Genomic DNA, 20,515 nt, shown 5'->3' with positions numbered 1-20,515 from the left:
ACAGAGAAAGACAAATATTATATGATATCACTTATATGTGGAATCTAAAAAAATAGTACAAATGAACTTATTTACAAAACAGTAACAAACTCACAGAGAAAACAAACATGGTTACCAAAGGGCAAGCGGGGGGGGGAGGGATACATTGGGAGTATGGAATTAATTAACAGATGCACACTACCATATATAAAATAGATAAACAATAAGGATTTATTGTACAGCACAGGAAACTATATTCAATATCTTGTAATAAAATATAATGGGAAGGAATAAAGAGAATATAGATATATACATATATGTATAGCTTAATCACTTTGTTGTACACCTGAAACTAACACAGTATTGTAAGTCAACTCTACTTCAATAAAAAATATTAATTAATTTAAAAAATAAAATAAATACATAGAATGTTATGCTGCCTCTCCTTCTGTCCTTCCTTCCTTTAACCAGCTGGACAGATAACTTCCTTTATCTATTCAGCTATCTACCTATCAATGTAAAGAACTGCCACTTTTTAGGCCTTGTTACATTTGGATAAAATATGACTGCAACTTCTGATAACCCTGATCAGCAAGCTAGCTCTCATTCCAAGTGTCTCCTCTTAGAAGCCCTTGTAAAAGACATTAAGACATAAAGATATGAAGACAGCTATACTTTCCTGCTAGAACTTTGAAACAATCTTATCCAGACTTTTCTCTCCCAGTCCTGTATACCATTAGGCACCAGAGGCTCTCTATGCTCCAATTTCTCTATTCTATTAGCCAGAAACTCAATTTGCTGGTCTTTAAGTGTGTACTGCAATGGAAGAGTTTCAATAAGACCTAAAATTTTACAGCTATCAGTTCCTCTCTTTTCTTAATATCAATCTAAGAAAAACTGACGAGAAAGGTGGGGCTATTTTTATATTTAAATAACTTGACTACAGAAGTGCCTAAGATAATCACCATCATCAAAGAATATACTGTCCCAAAGAGCCAGTCTCAAAATGAGACAGTATCATATTAAGCTAGTAAGTCCTGAAATTCTTTTCTTTTTTTAAAAGAGAAAAACAACCAGTTTATTTCTAATATAATAATATAAAGTCAAACAGTGTGCACTGTGCAACTTTTGCTTTATAGTTCGCCTAAGGGGTGGGCTTGACGGTCAGAATGGTTAATGGTAGGGAAGATATACCATTCATTTTTAACAAATTCGTATTTTCCAAATAGTAGTCCCTAATTAAACACCTGAATGCCGATAGCATTATTTTGTATGTAAGGATATCGATATTCAGTCACAAAGTAGATCAAAAAGGAAATTATTTTAGGTCCCAGAATTATTCAGTTTTTAGTCTTATTTTCATTCATTTTTTTTTCCTTCTGAATCTCATTAGCCGAAACTTGAGTTTTTTGTTTTTTTTTTTTTTTTTTAAACTTTGGGTTTATTTATTTATTTATTTTTATGGCTGTGTTGGGTCTTCGTTTCTGTGCGAGGGCTTTCTCCAGCTGCGGCAAGTGGGGGCCACTCTTCATCGCAGTGCGCGGGCCTCTCATTATCGTGGCCTCTCCCGTTGCGGAGCACAGGCTCCAGACGCGCAGGCTCAGTAATTGTGGCTCACGGGCCCAGTTGCTCCGCGGCATGTGGGATCCTCCCAGACCAGGGCTCGAACCCGTATCCTCTGCATTGGCAGGTGGATTCTTAACCACTGCGCCACCAGGGAAGCCCGAGTTTTTTTTTTTAATTGAAGTATAGTTGATTTACAATGTTTCAGGTGTACAGTAAAGTGATTCAGATATATATAGATAGATACATATATATATTGTTTCTCAGATTCTTTTCCATTATAGGTTATTACAAGATATTGAATATAGTTCCCTGTGCTATAAGTAGGTCTAATTACTTATTTTATAATAAATAGATTATGTATATATATATTATATATTTATTTTATAATAATATAAGCATGTATATTATGTATATATATATTATATATTTATTTTATAATAAATATATTATGTATGTATATATTATGTATAAATGTATTATGTATGTATGTAGTAGTATGTATCTGTTAATCCCAAATCCCTAATTTATCCCTCCCCCCTTTTTCCCCTTAGTAACCATAAGTTTTTCTACGTCTGTGAGTCTATTTCTGTTTTGTAAATAAGTTCCTTTGTATCATTTTTTAGATTCCACATATAAATCTGAAGTTCTTTATGCTATTCATGGTAGCATAATTTTAAGAGTTTATCTTCTTCACAGATGTTATCTAGAAATAGTACCTTTAGTTTCAAGGTTACTGGGTCTAAAAATATAGTGCATATTTTCAAATGTTCATTCTATCATCTTACTATATAGTAAGTGGATGGATGGATGGACAGACTGACTGGCAGATAGAGAGGTGTTTATCTCTCTGGACAACTATATCACTATTGATAATACCCATTAGGAGACAAATTTATCCCCCTTCGAATACCACTCAATATTTTCTAAATATACAGCATCTTAGTAATAGCAACACTCTTAAAAAAGAAATTAAGTATTTCTTGCAACTGAAGAGAATATAATCTTCATCTACATATATAGTAGCAAAGCTTTACTATCATCATTATTACACACACCAAATGAAAATAAAAATTATTTTTACACTAACATGCTTTTCAAGCACCTAAAATGTAGTCAATGCATGACTGGAAGAATTTCAAATTCATCTCCAAATGAATGGCATTAAGTCAGTTTGGGGCACCTGGCTTAGGGAGCTGGAAATAATAACAGTCTCTCCTGAATATTATATTTCACTTATCAAAAGGGTTTAGTATTTGACAAAATAAAACTGCTTTAAAAGTTTGCCTGCTAAAGAAGGAAGAAATGATTGTTTTTTACTAGTATGACGATGGAAAGTACTGTATTTAAAAATTATAGTATTTTCAGCTTTCGTATATTGTAACTCAGTTTCCATCTTATTTTTTTGCTTAATATATCTTTACAGAGTTAGTCCCGAGCCAGGCCTAAAACCCAGAATACTTTAAAAAATTAGTCTATTGCAGACTTCCCTGGTGGCGCAGTGGTTAAGAATCCACCTGCCAATGCAGGGGATACGGGTTTAAGCCCTGGTCTGGGAAGATCCCACATGCCACGGAGCAACTAAGCCCGTGTGCCACAACTACTGAGCCTGTGCTCTAGAGCCCGCGAGCCACAACTACTGAAGCCCACGTGCCACAACTACTGAAGCCTGCATGCCACAACTACTTAGCCTGCACTCTAGAGCCCACGAGCCACGACTACTGAGCCCACGTGCCACAACTACTGAAGCCCGCACGCCTAGAGCCCGTGCTCCGCAGCAAGAGAAGGCACTGCAGTGAGAAGCCCGCACACTGCAACAAAAGTAGCCCCCGCTCGCCGCAGCTAGAGAAAGCCCGCACGCAGCAACGAAGACCCAAAGCAGCCGAAAATAAAAATAAAATAAAATAGATTTATTTAAAAACATAGTCTATTGAGTCTTCCATTAAATTATGCTACATGTGAGGAAAAAAAAACTTTAAAAGTATATTTGTTTCATTCTTTCTTTTAATCCATTTCTGCTAGTTGAGAACTCAAAGACCAACACAGGATTTAAGTCCCCTCTGATTATTATCCCTCCCCCTTTACAAATAAATCTTAGATTCTCCAATTTTCCTATTAACGCAAAAATGAGTACATGAAGATTGTTTCTGAGTCTTATGGAACCTGGGTCCAACTTCCCAATTTCTATTCACCCAGGCTAGAAACCTCAGAAACATGTTCTTTCCAGAGCATATCACTGTTCTTTCAAAAGTATTCAGTGGGGCTTCCCTGGTGGCGCAGTGGTTGAGAATCTGCCTGCCAATGCAGGGGACACGGGTTCGAGCCCTGATCCGGGAAGATCCCACATGCCGCGGAGCAACTAGGCCCGTGAGCCACAACTACTGAGCCTGTGCGTCTGGAGCCTGTGCTCCCAACAAGAGAGGCCGCGACAGTGAGAGGCCCGCGCACCGCGATGAAGAGTGGCCCCCGCTTGCCACAACTAGAGAAAGCCCTCGTACAGAAACGAAGACCCAACACAGCCAAAAATTAATTAATTAATTAATTAATTAAAAATAAATAAATAAATAAATCTGGTATTTGGTACATTTGGTTTTAAAAAAAAAAAAAATTCAGTGATTAATAATTGCCTAAAGTCCAGAATACCTTACGTCAAAACCAAGAGCCTCAACTAATATTATGCCCTCATCTCATTACTTTTTCACACAACATATGTGTCAATCCCACTAGATTACTGGCTTTTTTCCAGGCATATGCCCATTTTTACAACTGTGCTTATTAAATTCTTCCTGTCTAAAATGCCTTTCTGTGCATTCTCTATCTACAGAATAACTGCTTACTCTGCAAAGTCAACTAATATTCGATTTTGATGTGAAATCTTCTGTATTCTTGCAGTCAGACCAACTCCTTTCTTTTCTAGGCTCCCATATCTTGTTCTTAACCTCAATGATGGCACGGATTTCACTGTTTTCTATATTGCCACTGTTTCACCATAATAAGCAACTCATGGACAAAAAAGGTACCATTATTTTAATGATTAATAGCCTCTGGAGTCAGTCCATCTGGGTTCAAATCTTGGTTCCACCACTTAAAGTGCATAAACTACACAAGCTTCTTATTTTCTTTGTCTTCTCATATATAAAATGTAGATAACAATAATAAGTACCTCACCAGGTTGTTGTGAGGATCAAATGAGGTTATACATAATGCTCTTAGAACAGGCTATAGCATGCACTAAGCAATCAAGCACTGTTGATGATTGTTGGTATAATAATTATTAATAACTGTCATAGCTGTACTACTCATTACACCCACCATGCTGTCTTGAATACAGTAAGCATTCAGTGAACAACTGCTGAATAGAATTTAATGGCACTCACCAGCTGTGTCTACTTTTTTTTTTTTTTTATAAATTTATTTTATTTATTTTTGGCTGCGTTGGGTCTTCGTTGCTGCGGGCGGGCTTTCTCTAGTTGCGGCGAGCGGGGGCTACTCTTAGTTGTGGTGCGCGGGCTTCTCACTGCAGTGGCTTCTCTTGTTGCAGAGCAGGGGCTCTAGGCACACGGGCTCAGTAGTTGTGGCTCACGGGCTCTAGAGCGCAGGCTCGGTAATTGTGGCGCACAGGCTTAGCTGCTCCACGGCATGTGGGATCTTCCCGGACCAGAGCTCGAACCTGTGTCCCCTGCATTGGCAGGCGGATTCTTAACCACTGTGCCACCAGGGAAGCCCCAGTTGTGTCTATTTTTAATTTGCTTTTTCAATGTTATTTAACATTTTATACACACATACAAAGCTTAATTAAAATGCATAAATGTGATAACATCTTCTCCTTTTTTGCTTGGTCTTCCCTGCCCCTATATCAACCTCTCCATTTACATGTCAATAACCTAAGTTTTTTAAGCTTTCATGTTTTTTTACATCCTCACATAATCATGTATAAAAATATACAGTAAGTTTGGGAAACTTTGTTAACTAAAATAGGATTATATTATACACATTTTGCATCTTGATTTTCTCACACAATAACTCTTATAAATTACTCCAAGTCAATCTGTATAGTTCTAACTCATGTATTTAAATAACTGCCATAGTTCATAGTACAGATACACCACAATTTATTCAATCATTCCTGTACACATACATTTTCACTTTCTTTTGCTAAAAGTGTTTCATTTTGGTCATTGGTACCCCTAGTGCAATAAGCATCATTATACATGTACAAAGTACTTTTAGTTTTATGGGATAGGCTCCCAGGATGGAATTGCTGATATTTTAATTTTAATAGATGCTGCCAACAGCTGCCCGAAAAGGACGAAAGATTTCACTTTTCTTCCAGCTATGTGTTGAAAGTATTCTCTTTCCAATAAGCTGGCTAACAATAAATATTGATATCTATTTCTTGATGGTCTGATGGGTTTAGAGTTAGTATGTAATTGTTATTTTAATTTGCATTTCTTTAACCACTATAAACATCAGCATCTTTTCATGTTTGTTGGCCACTGGATTTGCTTTCCTGTAAAGTGTTTATTCACATCCTTTGCCTAATGTTCAAATAGGTTTGTCAGTCTTGTTGTTATTGTACAGTATAGACATTAACCTTTTGTCTGTCATCCATTTAACTTTGTTTCTCTAAATCTATAACTAATCCACTAAAATTGTTTATGTATTGTTTCCTAATTTTCTTTTATAGCATCTGGATTTCCACCTGTGGTTAAGAAAGTCTCTTGGGCTCCCAGCAAATGCCTCAATTTTCTTACACTATTATGATTCTTTTAGTTTTTATTTAAGTCTTCGATTCACAGGAATTCATTTTTACATATGGCCTAAGATTAGGGTTTACTTTTATTTTCTTGTGTCAGGAGTAGTTTTAATACTCCATCCTTTTCTCACAGAATTAAACTACCACCTTTGTCTCTTTATACAGAAATGTATTTTCTGAAGTTTCTCTTCTTTCCAGTGACCTTTGTCTATTCTTATACTAACACTATATCTAAGTAATTACACTGGCTGTATCTAATATTCTGATACCTGGTTAAGGCTAGTCCTGCCACTATGTTCTTTTTCAGCTATCTTGACTACTCAGATTTTCTTCTTCCCTAAGAGCTTTAACATCATTTCATCTAATCATTCCACAGCGAATGAATGAATGAACGAATAAAAATCCTTCTGAGATTATAACTGGAACTATATTAAATTTATATTTTAATTGTGGGATAATTTGCATTCTTACACTATGAAGTCTTCCCTTCCACTAAATGTATGTATTTCATTTTATTCTGATCTTGTTTTGGGTCTCTCAGTAAAATGTTCTATTTTTATATAGGTCCTGTAATTTATTATTAAATTTGTTTCAACATATTTAAAAATTCTGTCATTAGTGAGAACTGAATAATTTTTCCCATTATCATGTGTAGGTGTTTATGCCTAGAGTAGGAAAGAGCTACTTTGTATAATTATTTCATAATCAGCCAAATTCTCTTATTAATATGAGGTTATTAAAAAGTGGAGCTTTTTAGTTTCCTGAGTTTTCTGTATATAAAATTATATGATGAGAGCCTCCCATCAAGCCTCTTAGATAGCCTCAACCACCAGAGTGCAGACAGCAGAAGCAAGAAAAACTACAATCCTGCAGCCTGTGGACCAAAAACCACAGTTACAGAAAGATAGAGAAGATGAAAAGGCAGAGGGCTATGTACCAGATGAAGGAACAAGAAAAAAACCCAGAAAAACAACTAAATGAAGTGGAGATAGGCAACCTTCCAGAAAAAGAATTCAGAATAATGATAGTGAAGATGATCCAGGACCTCGGAATAAAAATGGAGGCAAAGATTGAGAAGATGCAAGAAATGATTAACAAACACCTAGAAGAATTAAAGAACAAACAAACAGAGATGACCAATACAATAACTGAAATGAAAACTACACTAGAAGGAATCAATAGCAGAATAACTGAGGCAGAAGAACGGATAAGTGACCTGGAAGACAGAATGGTGGAATTCACTGCTGCGGAACAGACTAAAGAAAAAAGAATGAAAAGAAATGAAGACAGCCTAAGAGACCTCTGGGACAACATTAAACGCAACAACATTCGCATTATAGGAGTCCCAGAAGGAGAAGAGAGAGAGAAAGGACCAGAGAAAATATTTGAAGAGATTATAGTCGAAAACTTCCCTAACATGGGAAAGGAAATAGCCACCCAAGTCCAGGAAGCGCAGAGAATCCCATACAGAATAAAACCAAGGAGAAACACGCCGAGACACATAGTAATCAAAGTGGCAAAAATTAAAGACAAAGAAAAATTATTGAAAGCAGCAAGGGAAAAACGACAAGTAACATACAAGGGAACTCCCATAAGGTTAACAGCTGATTTCTCAGCAGAAACTCTGCAAGCCAGAAGGGAGTGGCATGATATACTTAAAGTGATGAAAGAGAAGAACCTACAACCAAGATTACTCTACACGGCAAGGATCTCATTTAGATTTGATGGAGAAATCAAAAGCTTTACAGACAAGCAAAAGCTAAGAGAATTCAGCACCACCAAACCAGCTCTACAACAAATGATAAAGGAACTTCTCTAAGTGGGAAACACAAGAGAAGAAAAGGACCTACAAAAACAAACCCAAAACAATTAAGAAAATGGTCATAGGAACATACATATCGATAATTACCTTAAACGTGAATGGAATAAATGCCCCAACCAAAAGACATAGACTGGCTGAATGGATACAAAAACAAGACCCATATATATGCTGTCTACAAGAGACCCACTTCAGACCTAGGGACATATACAGACTGAAAGTGAAGGGATGGAAAAAGATATTCCATGCAAATGGAAATCAAAAGAAAGCTGGAGTAGCTATACTCATATCAGATAAAATAGACTTTAAAATAAAGAATGTTACAAGAGACAAGGAAGGACACTACATAATGATCCAGGGATCAATCCAAGAAGAAGATATAACAATTATAAATATATATGCACCCAACATAGGAGCACCTCAATACATAAGGCAACTGCTAACAGCTATAAAAGAGGAAATCGACAGTAACACAGTAATAGTGGGGGACTTTAACACCTCACTTACACCAATGGACAGATCATCCAAAATGAAAATAAATAAGGAAACAGAAGCTTTAAATGACACAATAGACCAGATAGATTTAATTGATATATATAGGACATTCCATCCAAGAACAGCAGATTACACGTTCTTCTCAAGTGCGCACGGAACATTCTCCAGGATAGATCACATCTTGGGTCACAAATCAAGCCTCACTAAATTTAAGAAAATTGAAATCATATCAAGCATCTTTTCTGACCACAACACTATGAGATTAGAAATCAATTACAGGGAAAAAAATGTAAAAAAGACAAACACATGGAGGCTAAACAATACGTTACTAAATAACCAAGAGATCACTGAAGAAATCAAAGAGGAAATCAAAAAATACCTAGAGACAAATGACAATGAAAACACGACGACCCAAAACCTATGGGATGCAGCGAAAGCAGTTCTAAGAGGGAAGTTTATAGCTATACAAGCCTACCTAAAGAAACAAGAAAAATCTCAAGTAAACAATCTAACCTTACACCTAAAGAAACTAGAGAAAGAAGAACAAACAAAACCCAAAGTTAGCAGAAGGAAAGAAATCATAAAGATCAGAGCAGAAATAAATGAAATAGAAACAAAGAAAACAATAGCAAAGATCAATAAAACTAAAAGTTGGTTCTTTGAGAAGATAAACAAAATTGATAAACCATTAGCCAGACTCATCAAGAAAAAGACGGAGAGGACTCAAATCAATAAAATCAAAAACGAAAAAGGAGAAGTTACAACGGACACCGCAGAAATACAAAGCATCCTAAGAGACTACTACAAGCAACTTTATGCCAATAAAATGGACAACCTGGAAGAAATGGACAAATTCTTAGAAAGGTATAACCTTCCAAGACTGAACCAGGAAGAAACAGAAAATATGAACAGACCAATCACAAGTAATGAAATTGAAACTGTGATTAAAAATCTTCCAACAAACAAAAGTCCAGGACCAGATGGCTTCACAGGTGAATTCTATCAAACATTTAGAGAAGAGCTAACACCCATCCTTCTCAAACTCTTCCAAAATATTGCAGAGGAAGGAACACTCCCAAACTCATTCTATGAGGCCACCATCACCCTGATACCAAAAGCAGACAAAGACACTACAAAAAAAGAAAATTATAGACCAATATCACTGATGAATATAGATGCAAAAATCCTCAACAAAATAGTAGCAAACAGAATCCAACAACACATTAAAAGGATCATACACCACGATCAAGTGAGATTTATCCCAGGGATGCAAGGATTCTTCAATATACGCAAATCAATCAATGTGATACACCATATTAACAAATTGAAGAATAAAAACCATATGATCATCTCAATAGATGCAGAAAAAGCTTTTGACAAAATTCAACACCCATTTATGATAAAAACTCTCCAGAAAGTGGGCATAGAGGGAACCTACCTCAACATAATAAAGGCCATATATGACAAACCCACAGCAAACATCATTCTCAATGGTGAAAAACTGAAAGCATTTCCTCTAAGATCAGGAACGAGACAAGGATGTCCACTCTCACCACTATTATTCAACATAGTTCTGGAAGTCCTAGCCATGGCAATCAGAGAAGAAAAAGAAATAAAAGGAATACAAATTGGAAAAGAAGAAGTAAAACTGTCACTGTTTGCGGATGACATGATACTATACATAGAGAATCCTAAAACTGCCACCAGAAAATTGCTAGAGCTAATTAATGAGTATGGTAAAGTTGCAGGATACAAAATTAATGCACAGAAATCTCTTGCATTCCTATACACTAATGATGAAAAATCTGAAAGAGAAATTAAGGAAACACTCCCATTTACCATTGCAACAAAAAGAATAAAATACCTAGGAATAAACCTACCTAGGGAGACAAAAGACCTGTATGCAGAAAACTATAAGACACTGATGAAAGAAATTAAAGATGATACCAACAGATGGAGAGATATACCATGTTCTTGGATTGGAAGAATCAACATTGTGAAAATGAGTACACTACCCAAAACAATCTACAGATTCAATGCAATCCCTATCAAATTACCAATGGCATTTTTTACGGAGCTAGAACAAATCATCTTAAAATTTGTATGGAGACACAAAAGACCCCGAATAGCCAAAGCAGTCTTGAGGCAAAAAAATGGAGCTGGAGGAATCAGACTCCCTGACTTCAGACTATACTACAAAGCTACAGTAATCAAGACAATATGGTACTGGCACAAAAACAGAAACATAGATCAATGGAACAAGATAGAAAGCCCAGAGATTAACCCACGCACCTGTGGTCAACTAATCTATGACAAAGGAGGCAAAGATATACAATGGAGAAAAGACAGTCTCTTCAATAAGTGGTGCTGGGAAAACTGGACAGCTACATGTAAAAGAATGAAATTAGAATACTCCCTAACACCATACACAAAAATAAACTCAAAATGGATTAGAGACCTAAATATAAGACTGGACACTATAAAACTCTTAGAGGAAAACATAGGAAGAACACTCTTTGACATAAATCACAGCAAGATCTTTTTTGATCCACCTCCTAGAGTAATGGAAATAAAAACAAAAATAAACAAGTGGGACCTAATGAAACTTCAAAGCTTTTGCACAGCAAAGGAAACCATAAACAAGACGAAAAGACAACCCTCAGAATGGGAGAAAATATTTGCAAATGAATTAACAGACAAAGGATTAATCTCCAAAATATATAAACAGCTCATTCAGCTCAATATTAAAGAAACAAACACCCCAATCCAAAAATGGGCAGAAGACCTAAACAGACATTTCTCCAAAGAAGACATACAGACGGCCACGAAGCACATGAAAAGATGCTCAACATCACTAATAATAAATAAAAATAAATAAATAAATAAATAAATAAAATAAAATAAAATTATATGATTAGTAAAAAACAGATCGTGTTATCCCTTCTTTTCTAATGTTTATACCCATTTCCAAGAAAGACAGGATCAAACGAGAAAATAGTTCTAAACTCGATTAATTCATGGCCAAGTAAATTAATCATTTTAGGTTAAAATTCAACATAGAAAACCTTCTCTTCTGCTCTTAATACCGTTGCATCCTCCTCCATGACTCTCTGAAGGTGGGTAGATATACTCATATAAACACACATACACACCTAACAAAACAGGGACTTATTTCTTGGCAAGCAAAAAAAGGTGAAGTAGAAAACTTCATGATTCAGTCACTACTGCTGCTACTATAGATTTCTGGGGTCAAAATATCAACTGGGGCGGCAGGGGGCAGGGGGAACACCTGAGAACTTAGGAGAAGATTTAAAATTTAATCATTTACTATTATCTTCATAATTATTGTCTAGTCACAGAATAAAGAATTTGAAACTTAAAGTGAATATAAAGCTAATGTAAATAGGCCATTTTCTTTAAATTCGTTTCCAAGATTAAGTTCCACAGAAGCATTCTAAGAGGAATCTACCTAAATACTAAATGTTTAGTGAACATTAAACTTGACTTGGAAAAGAGATACCCGAGCAAAAATGTAACAGTTCAAAGTGCACGTGTGCAATATTTATTTTCAACAGCAATTCAGGCAATACTTGGAGAATTAGAAATATTTGTGATATTTAGAGAGAAACAAATGAAGACATAGAAACTGTTTTACTTAATGAAAGAACTCCAAAATAAATTTCATAAATATTAAACTCCTAATTTCTACCTTAATTCATTCATTACTTTAACATGTAGTCATACCTCTTCATACATGTGGGTTCTCTCCCAATACACTTCTCCAGGTTGCAATGACATAATAACTCTGTGCCCATTTGCCAGTTATCCACACATCTATCTACTGGATATGCTTCTTTCACTCCACAAGATGATTATAATTGCACATCTCACATTACTTCCGACAAGATTACTAACTTAAGAGTTCATAAAAATATAAGGTCTTAGATGAATTTAATCAATCTCTTCTATATGTCAACAATTTGAACTATATGATAAGTAGATGAATTCCAAAATTTAACTTCATAATCAAGTTCACGAATCTATTTAACTAAGAAATCATTTTTGTATACTATTGTACAGTTCTATTTCTTCTGTACTTTTCATTTTGCTAGTTTTATAGTCCTAGGTTCATAGAACTCTTTTAGTTTATTTCTACTATTTCTACTATTTGATGGGACATTCTTGTACAACAGGAGATTCTTCTAGGATATTCACATTGCTCTCCTATAGTAGAGACTTAATAAATCCTGAACACCTACTTTACTGAGTTATTTGTACTTGCATTTCTTATTACAGATTATGGCATAAATTGCCATGATTAAGAAATATTTTTATGTTACACTAAAAACAATGACTACGCTTCACTTTAAGTTTTCTTCTCTAATTATTTCAGAAATTGGATAAAAACTTTTTGAGCAATCACTTTTCATGCATTCTTAAATGGAGTTAAAGTCTATTTTAGTTTGAACCAATAACACTGCAGTCTTAGTAAGATGTCATGTTTGATTAGAGGGTCAAGAGTATGACTGATGACCTTAACAACTACAATATTAAACCTTAATGGATAACAGCATTTGGATAAGATACAGTTTGTAAAATTTTATTTCACACAATGCCAAAAGACCTTTTCACTTAGAGTTCAAGAATGATCTCACTGTTTTATAGCTGTCAAATATAGCTTTAGCAGATAGTATGACACAAACTGCTAATAAGTTAATACATCAGCTTTTTTTTTTTTTTTTTAGAGAATGATTTATGTTGAGATTCAAGCTTAATTAATTCTTTGACCTAGAACTGACCAAGAAAAATACCAGGGTGATTTCTTCTCCTCAACAATCCCCTAACAGAAAGATTTAAAATACAACCATACCAAATAGTTGTCAACACCCAGGATATTGTAAGCCAACTTAGAAAATCAATGTAGATAAATCTACAAAGCACGATGGCACTTGTCAAAAAATTTTAAAGACACCCAAGAATTATACTAGAACAATGTCGTTGAAACCGTGTAATCTGTCATATTACAAACAGCTTCTGTGTAGAAGAACTATAGGAATGATCTCTATACACAAGAGTTCCAGAAAATGCTGGAAAGTGGAAACTATATACTTTCAAACTTCATTTCTGTACAGGTAAGCTAATTGAGTCCGTAACAAAAGAGAAACTCTCTAAACATAAAAACAGCTACTTGAAACGTATTTACCCTGTTCCAGCTCCCTATACCTGGTATGTGCTTGCAGATCAACTGAGTCTTCACAGTATCAGCATTCTATCACCAGATTCTTTGGAACAATGTTTTATCAGTTTACTTTATTATCCTGCATTTCCCAGTTTCTCAGGCCCCATTTATCTTCAGGCTTTCATACTCTATTTAGTCCCTCAGAATAGTACCTTGATCTTGGACTTAATATCTTAGCTGTGACCTTTTACTCCTCCAGGACACTAAAGTGTCTGCCTATAATGCTTCAGCTCCTGGCATTTAGATTCAAGAGTAAAAGATATCCTGCCTCCAAGCTCTGCCCTGGACTCTAGGATATGCCTGACAGGGGAAGGTGAGGAAGACCAGACAAGAGACAGATAATATAATTTCAATAAGAGAAAATCCTGCCTAATTATATTGGAATTTTTAAAAGCTATATAAGGTAGATAAACAGAAGTGTTTGGGGGCTATCTACTTATACTTCCAAACAGTCCTGAGCAAATTTTTCACTAGAGTATTCTTAGAACTGTGACTAATCAATTATAAAGATGGACAAAGAAGTAAAGACCCTGCTTTATAATGCTTTGTAATAGAGAACTAGATTAAAGATTGACATAAAAGACCTACGTAAACGGAACTTTCTTGAGCTAGAGAAATATATAAAGAAGTACTTCATTAAGATTGGTGCAAAGCAAATAGTCTCACTTCGTAACCGAATAAATACAAGAAAGAGATAATATACACTGAAATTTATAAACTTTTAGGCAACACCAACTTTTCTGGGTAATAAAATGTCAACCAGAGAAAAAGGGGATATAAACAAGTAGTCATAAATGTGACAGATGAATTTAACATAGGCATATATTAAGGAATATATTAAGAATTTTAAAAATCTAATAAAAATGATAATGTCTGAACTGTAACTGATGAACCCACAAAGGAATATTTTCCCAGGATACTGCTACAGGAAGCGAAAAGAAATGTGAGGGTCGAGGTAAAACAAAAGAGAATTTAGATAAAAATTAAATATATAAAACAGAAAGCATGATAATAATATCTGTACTTAAAGCTATGATGTACCATGAATTTAAAAGGAATAAAATTCAAGCAATAGGATGAAGAGACATTTAAGTCAGTTATCAACCTATTTGTCTCTCAGCTCCAAATTCACCCTTATTGCCTGATCTATAAAAATGAATCTGGGCCCTTTACATATTTTTCCTTTGTCAGATGCCATGATACAAGCTTTGTCTGTAGATGACAATGGATAGCACTGAAGAGGAAGGTGCTCTCCTTCCTGCTCAGCCCGCATAATTCTCTCCATTGTCAAGTGTCTGCGAGTCATAGCATTCACCATACGTTTTCTCCAGCTCTCAGCTCAGGCAGCAGCGCTGTGTACAACAGCCCCACACAACTCAAGGCTGCATCCCAGCCCCGGTTACTGCTTCCCACACCGTCTCCTCAGCCCCGGAAGTGTGTGTGCCAGAAGCCCTGTGGAGCTGGCTATCCAGAGCCACTCCAGCCCAAATTGTACACAGAAGTGTGCCGGGTTCCTGCAGAAGAGGGCTTCTCCAGCTCCAGGTTCCAGAAGTACCTGCAGTGGTGCTTCAACTTCCTCTGCATGCCCAGCTATCTGTGTGCCACCCATCAACCCCAGCTTCCTTGTTCTCCCAGGAGTCTCCTGCAGGTCTGATGGGTATGGACCAGCTCTGGCCTGGGCAACCCAGTGAACTTCTATGCCATCAGAAGGCCTGAAACGATATCTTTTAATGAGAATTCACCCTCCCAAAGAAGTGTGTCCTTCCTTGGATACACTCCTGCACCAAACACTTTATAGAGTTTGCTATCTACCTTTAAAGTTACTCTCCAATTACTGTTTAATAGTTTTTACGTCAAATGTCCCCTGTTTAAATTACTGTGTGTCGAAAGACAGTTCTCCCTGGATTTCATGGTGTTCCTGCACTGTTGGGGCATTCTGAGCAAAGGAAGTTGATAACCTATAATAAAGATAAGTCTCCCACCCTTAGAATGGACACATTCTAGGATTGTAAAAAATTGTCCTCTTCTTCCCAGATATTTGCTTTTAGCTTACTTTTAGGGTAACAAACCTAGAGATGCCATCCCCCTCCCAAGAGAGGCTTTGTTTAATTCAAGAGCAAAGATAAGGGGTATGTGTGCATGTGTTCCTTGAATGGCAGATGTGCCAGCAACCCAATATAAGCTCTCAGTGTCGTAATTTTAGGATTCCTCTCTTAAAATTCGTCTGCTACATGTGCACCAATAACCAGTACTAAAATGTTCTATGAGTAATAAACCCTGTTCTAAGATCTACAGACATCGTGTTTCCTGTCAGAATATCTATACATACATATAAATGTAACATTATGTGGTTTGCCTTCTGATTGGACCTAGACTGATACAGATATATACATAGTCGGCTTAGAAAAATGAGGAGCTATGTGGCAAACAAGTAAGAATATTAGCTCTTTCAGTGAACAATATCATAGTCTATCAGATCATGAATGCTATGTATCAGGTGAATAAAGGTTAAGAAGATAACCTCAAACTTCTAGTCATCCAACAATATGAACTAAGCATCTACCAAGCATCAAACACTGCCCTAAGTGCTAAAGATACAAAGATGAATACAACATAGTTCGCACAGTATAGAAAACTTTTTTTTTTTAGTTTTAATTTTATTTTGGTGGGAATTACCTTCACATGTCTCAATTTACTCCCAGAAGCAATCAATGTTAACATTTTCTTGTGCATCCTTCCAGAAGCACTCTATTTATGCAATTATTTATATTTAAAAACACATATACACACACACAAACTTTAAAGCATAATCAATCCAAATGTTACCATAGTACTAACTACCTTTCTCATGGTAATGATCTTAATAAAGTACCCATTATTATTAGAATCATTACAGTATTATTTTAGAAAATCTAATAACTACTATGTATCTGAAATTCTTTGGTAATTATATGAGAAAGTATTATTTCATTTAGTGGTAATAAACTTAGAAAACCCACTGTCTTCCAAAAGTGACAGGAAAGAAACAGATTCAAAATAATTTTGTCAAATATATATGAGCTTAACAAATATACGAATATAAGATTAACATTAAAATTAATATCAGGGATAATAATTAAATTTTCATTTGGAGAGAGGAGTACAGATATTCCTTTGTTCCTATGAGATTTTATTAGGCTATTAGGTTTTGAAAAAAATATGTAATTTTTAGTGGTAACTATCCTTATTAACTTAAGAGTACTGATTGACATTTTTCATTAGCCAAACAGGTAACATTTACGAAAAAGTTATAGTGAAACCTATAATACTGTTTAAACATGCATATCTCTTTTCTGGTAGCCAAGACAGTCAACAAACATTTTTTCAAGGGAATTAATGTCACATAAAGAACAATTAAATAAACCATAAGGAAATGCTACTTAGTAGAAAAAATTCTCTGTTAGGCTATCTTCATTTGAAATGAAAGAAAAAAATCAGTAAACATTTATTCAGCAGGTAGTTCCCACTTTAATGAGTTTTAACAGCAATCTGTTTCTTACTGAAACAATGTATCTTTCACATTTTATAACTGTTCCAATTATTATTGTTACATAACAAACCACCCCAAACTTACTGGCATAAAACAAAGGCCAATTTATTGTGCTCACAGATTCCATGAACCAGGAATTCACAAAGGACACACTGAGAATGGCTTGTGCTTTCTCCACAAGGTCTGGGGCCTCAGTGTTGTCTCAAAGGCCAGGAACGTCTCTGGGAGTGACTCAAAGGCTGAGGCTGGTATCATCTGAATCATCTGATAGTTCATTCACACACATGTCTGGTGATTGGCCTGGAAGGACCTGAATGTTAGGATTGCTGACCTGAGATCTGACACCTGAGGCCTCCTTACGTGACCTGGCTTCCTTACAGCATGGCATCTGCAGGGTCTCAGACTTCTCAGGGCTCCAAGCAGGCCAGTGTCTCCACAAACAAGGTAGAAGCAAAAATGCCTTTTACTACTGAGACTAGGAAATCACAGCATCACTTCTGCTGTCTTCTATTGGTTACAAGTGAGTCACAAGCATGCTCAGATTCAACAGGAAGAGAACTCCCCAACTCTCAATGGAGAGTGGCAAGATTTAGAAGAATACCTGGGGCCAAGAGATATTGTTGTGGCCACCTTCGGAAAATATGATCTGCTACAGTAACTTAATATTCACTACATAATTTGGTTAAAATAATACAACAAAGAGCATTACACCCTTTGACTGGTTTTAACTCTGAATATAAGATAAAGTTTCCCAAAAATGACTGTATTTTCAGCTTTGGAAGTAGAAATTAAAATTTATATGATTGGGGCTTCCCTGGTGGCGCAGTGGTTGAGAATCTGCCTGCCAATGCAGGGGACATGGGTTCGAGCCCTGGTCCAGGAAGATCCCACATGCCGTGGAGCAACTAGGCCCGTGAGCCACAAATACTGAGCCTGCGTGTCTGGAGCCTGTGCTCCCAACAAGAGAGGCCGTGATAGTGAGAGGCCCGTGCACTGCGATGAACAGTGGCCCCCGCTTGCTGCAACTAGAGAAAGCCCTCACATAGAAACGAAGACCCAACACAGCCAAAAATAAATAAATAAATAAATAAATAAATAAATAAAGCTTTCATTAAAAAAAAATTTATATGATTGTTATTTTACATAATATTTACAACTACCTTGTGAAATAGGTGTTATTATTACCTGTATTTTAACAGCTGAGAAAGTTGAATTCGGCAGCTGAATAACTTGCCCAGAAAGTTAAGTGTCAAAGTTGGGATAAATCCAGACATGTGTGTCTTCAAAGTCCAAGCACTTCTCACTAACCAAGCAATCTGCACCGTACTGCAATTAAGTGAACCTCATGCAGATCTCATGCATACCAGAGCTGTACAATGCAGGACTACCTGTATCTTTCTTTGTATAGATGAAAGCTCTTCAATAATGAATTTATAACCCAACCATGTTAGACAGTTGTACTAGCTAACGACTGTCCATGTATCTTAATATGTCACAAAACAAAACAAAAAACAAGAAAGAAAATCACAACGAAATGTATCAGGAAGCAGTCTCTGCCATAGCATGTCAAGGGTAGTACCATGCTGTTTAGTACAAGTAAGTGTTTAATTGAATAAGTAAATAAATTTTAGGAAAAATTTTCCAGATCACTGTAAGTAATGAGCACTTGTATATTCCAAAGAATCTGTACTAGGTGCTGAAAAGGTAAATTTGATCTATCCTCTCATTTAAATTCTTAGTGGGGGAGGTGTTTTCTCTTTTTCTAGAATCCAAATTATGGGGACTTCTCTGCTGATCCAGTGGTTAAGAATCCAAACCCCAGTGCTGGGGACGTGTGTTCGATCCCTGGTTGGGGAACTAAGATTCCACATACCGCGGGGCAACTCAGTCCGCGTGCCACAACTACTGAGCCCACGTGCTCTGGAACCTGTGCACCACAACTAGAGAAAAGCCCACGCGCTGCAACTAGACAAGCCTGCGCACCACAACAAAGAGCCCATGCGCTGCAACGAAAGATCCTGCATGCTGCAACGAAGACCTGACTCAAATAATAAAATTAAAAAATAATTAATTGGGCTTCCCTGGTGGTGCAGTGGTTGAGAATCTGCCTGCCGATGCAGGGGACACGGGTTCGAGCCCTGGTGTGGGAAGATTCCACATGCCGCAGAGCAACTGGGCCCGTGAGCCACAATTATTGAGCCTGCGCGTCTGGAGCCTGTGCTCCACAACAAGAGAGGCCGTGATAGTGAGAGGCCCGCGCACCGTGATGAAGAGTGGCCCCCACTTGACGCAACTGGAGAAAGTCCTCGCACAGAAACGAAGGCCTAGCACAGCCATAGATAAACAAATAAATAAATAAATAAAATTTTAAGGGAGAAAAAAAAATTAATTAATCAATTAAAAAAAAAAGAATCCAAATTATGGCCGTATCTGTTTCTATTACTCACTCTTTTATATTATTCTTTATCTACCAGTTAGAGGTTAAGCTTTTCAAAAGCAAAAAAATGTGACTACTTGCACTACTTATTTTGTGACTTTCTGTAATGCCTAATGTGGTAATCTTGTGTTTCTGATCTGACTATGGTGCTTTATACAAACTATATAAAAGCCAGAAATGTGACACAGTTGACAGTTATTTTTTCTGGGAGCTTACCACCACCCTCCCCAAAAATGTGCTCTTGCAACTAAAAGGAAATTAAGTTAATCAGCTCATATAAATTTTGTCTTTGTTCTAACTGATTTTATTTCTGAGGCCAGCTATATCTTATAATTTTAAAGATAAACCAACATTTATATTTCTGTGAAGCATAAATACATCAATGTAAGTTTTACGTTCTTATAATGATCAGTTTCATCTTTCATAATGAAGTTACTTGAGGAATCTTAGAAGGGGAATATTTTTCAGAAGAGCTAACAGAAATATTTTTTACAACCTGACAAATTTGTAGTTAAAAAGAATCTTAGATGATGTGAGCTTCTCACAGTTTTGAAAACAATTTTTTGTTAAAGTACGATGATCGCTGCTTATATTTTTTTTCCTGACTATAAAAAACAAAACTCCACCCATAAGTTCAGGGAACTTACTAGTTATCTGAAATTATTTTATACAACTATTTTTATATAGTTTTAAAAAAT

The 20,515-nt window shown here is 36.1% G+C and overlaps 1 protein-coding gene across 8 annotated transcripts in view; it reads right to left on the bottom strand.

Moving 5' to 3' along the window:
* RAP1GDS1 (Rap1 GTPase-GDP dissociation stimulator 1) overlaps window positions 1-20,515 on the bottom strand; it is a 306,019-nt gene that overhangs the window by 157,778 nt on the left and 127,726 nt on the right. For 4 of the 8 annotated variants that reach the window (XM_036852823.1, XM_036852825.1, XM_036852829.1 and 1 more), the window contains exon 1: window positions 17,465-17,580. The exons of the other annotated variants lie outside the window; for them this stretch is intronic. In XM_036852823.1, coding sequence (XP_036708718.1) covers window positions 17,465-17,507 — 43 coding nt within the window. In that variant the 5' untranslated portion in view covers window positions 17,508-17,580. Of the gene's footprint in view, window positions 1-17,464; window positions 17,581-20,515 lie in introns of those variants that run through there. 8 annotated transcript variants of the gene reach the window in all.

Source organism: Balaenoptera musculus, chromosome 5 (genome assembly GCF_009873245.2).
Source record: "Balaenoptera musculus isolate JJ_BM4_2016_0621 chromosome 5, mBalMus1.pri.v3, whole genome shotgun sequence".
Classification (NCBI taxonomy): domain Eukaryota; kingdom Metazoa; phylum Chordata; class Mammalia; order Artiodactyla; family Balaenopteridae; genus Balaenoptera; species Balaenoptera musculus.
Note: the sequence above shows the minus strand (reverse complement) of the source record. Positions and strands in the feature narration are given on the sequence as shown.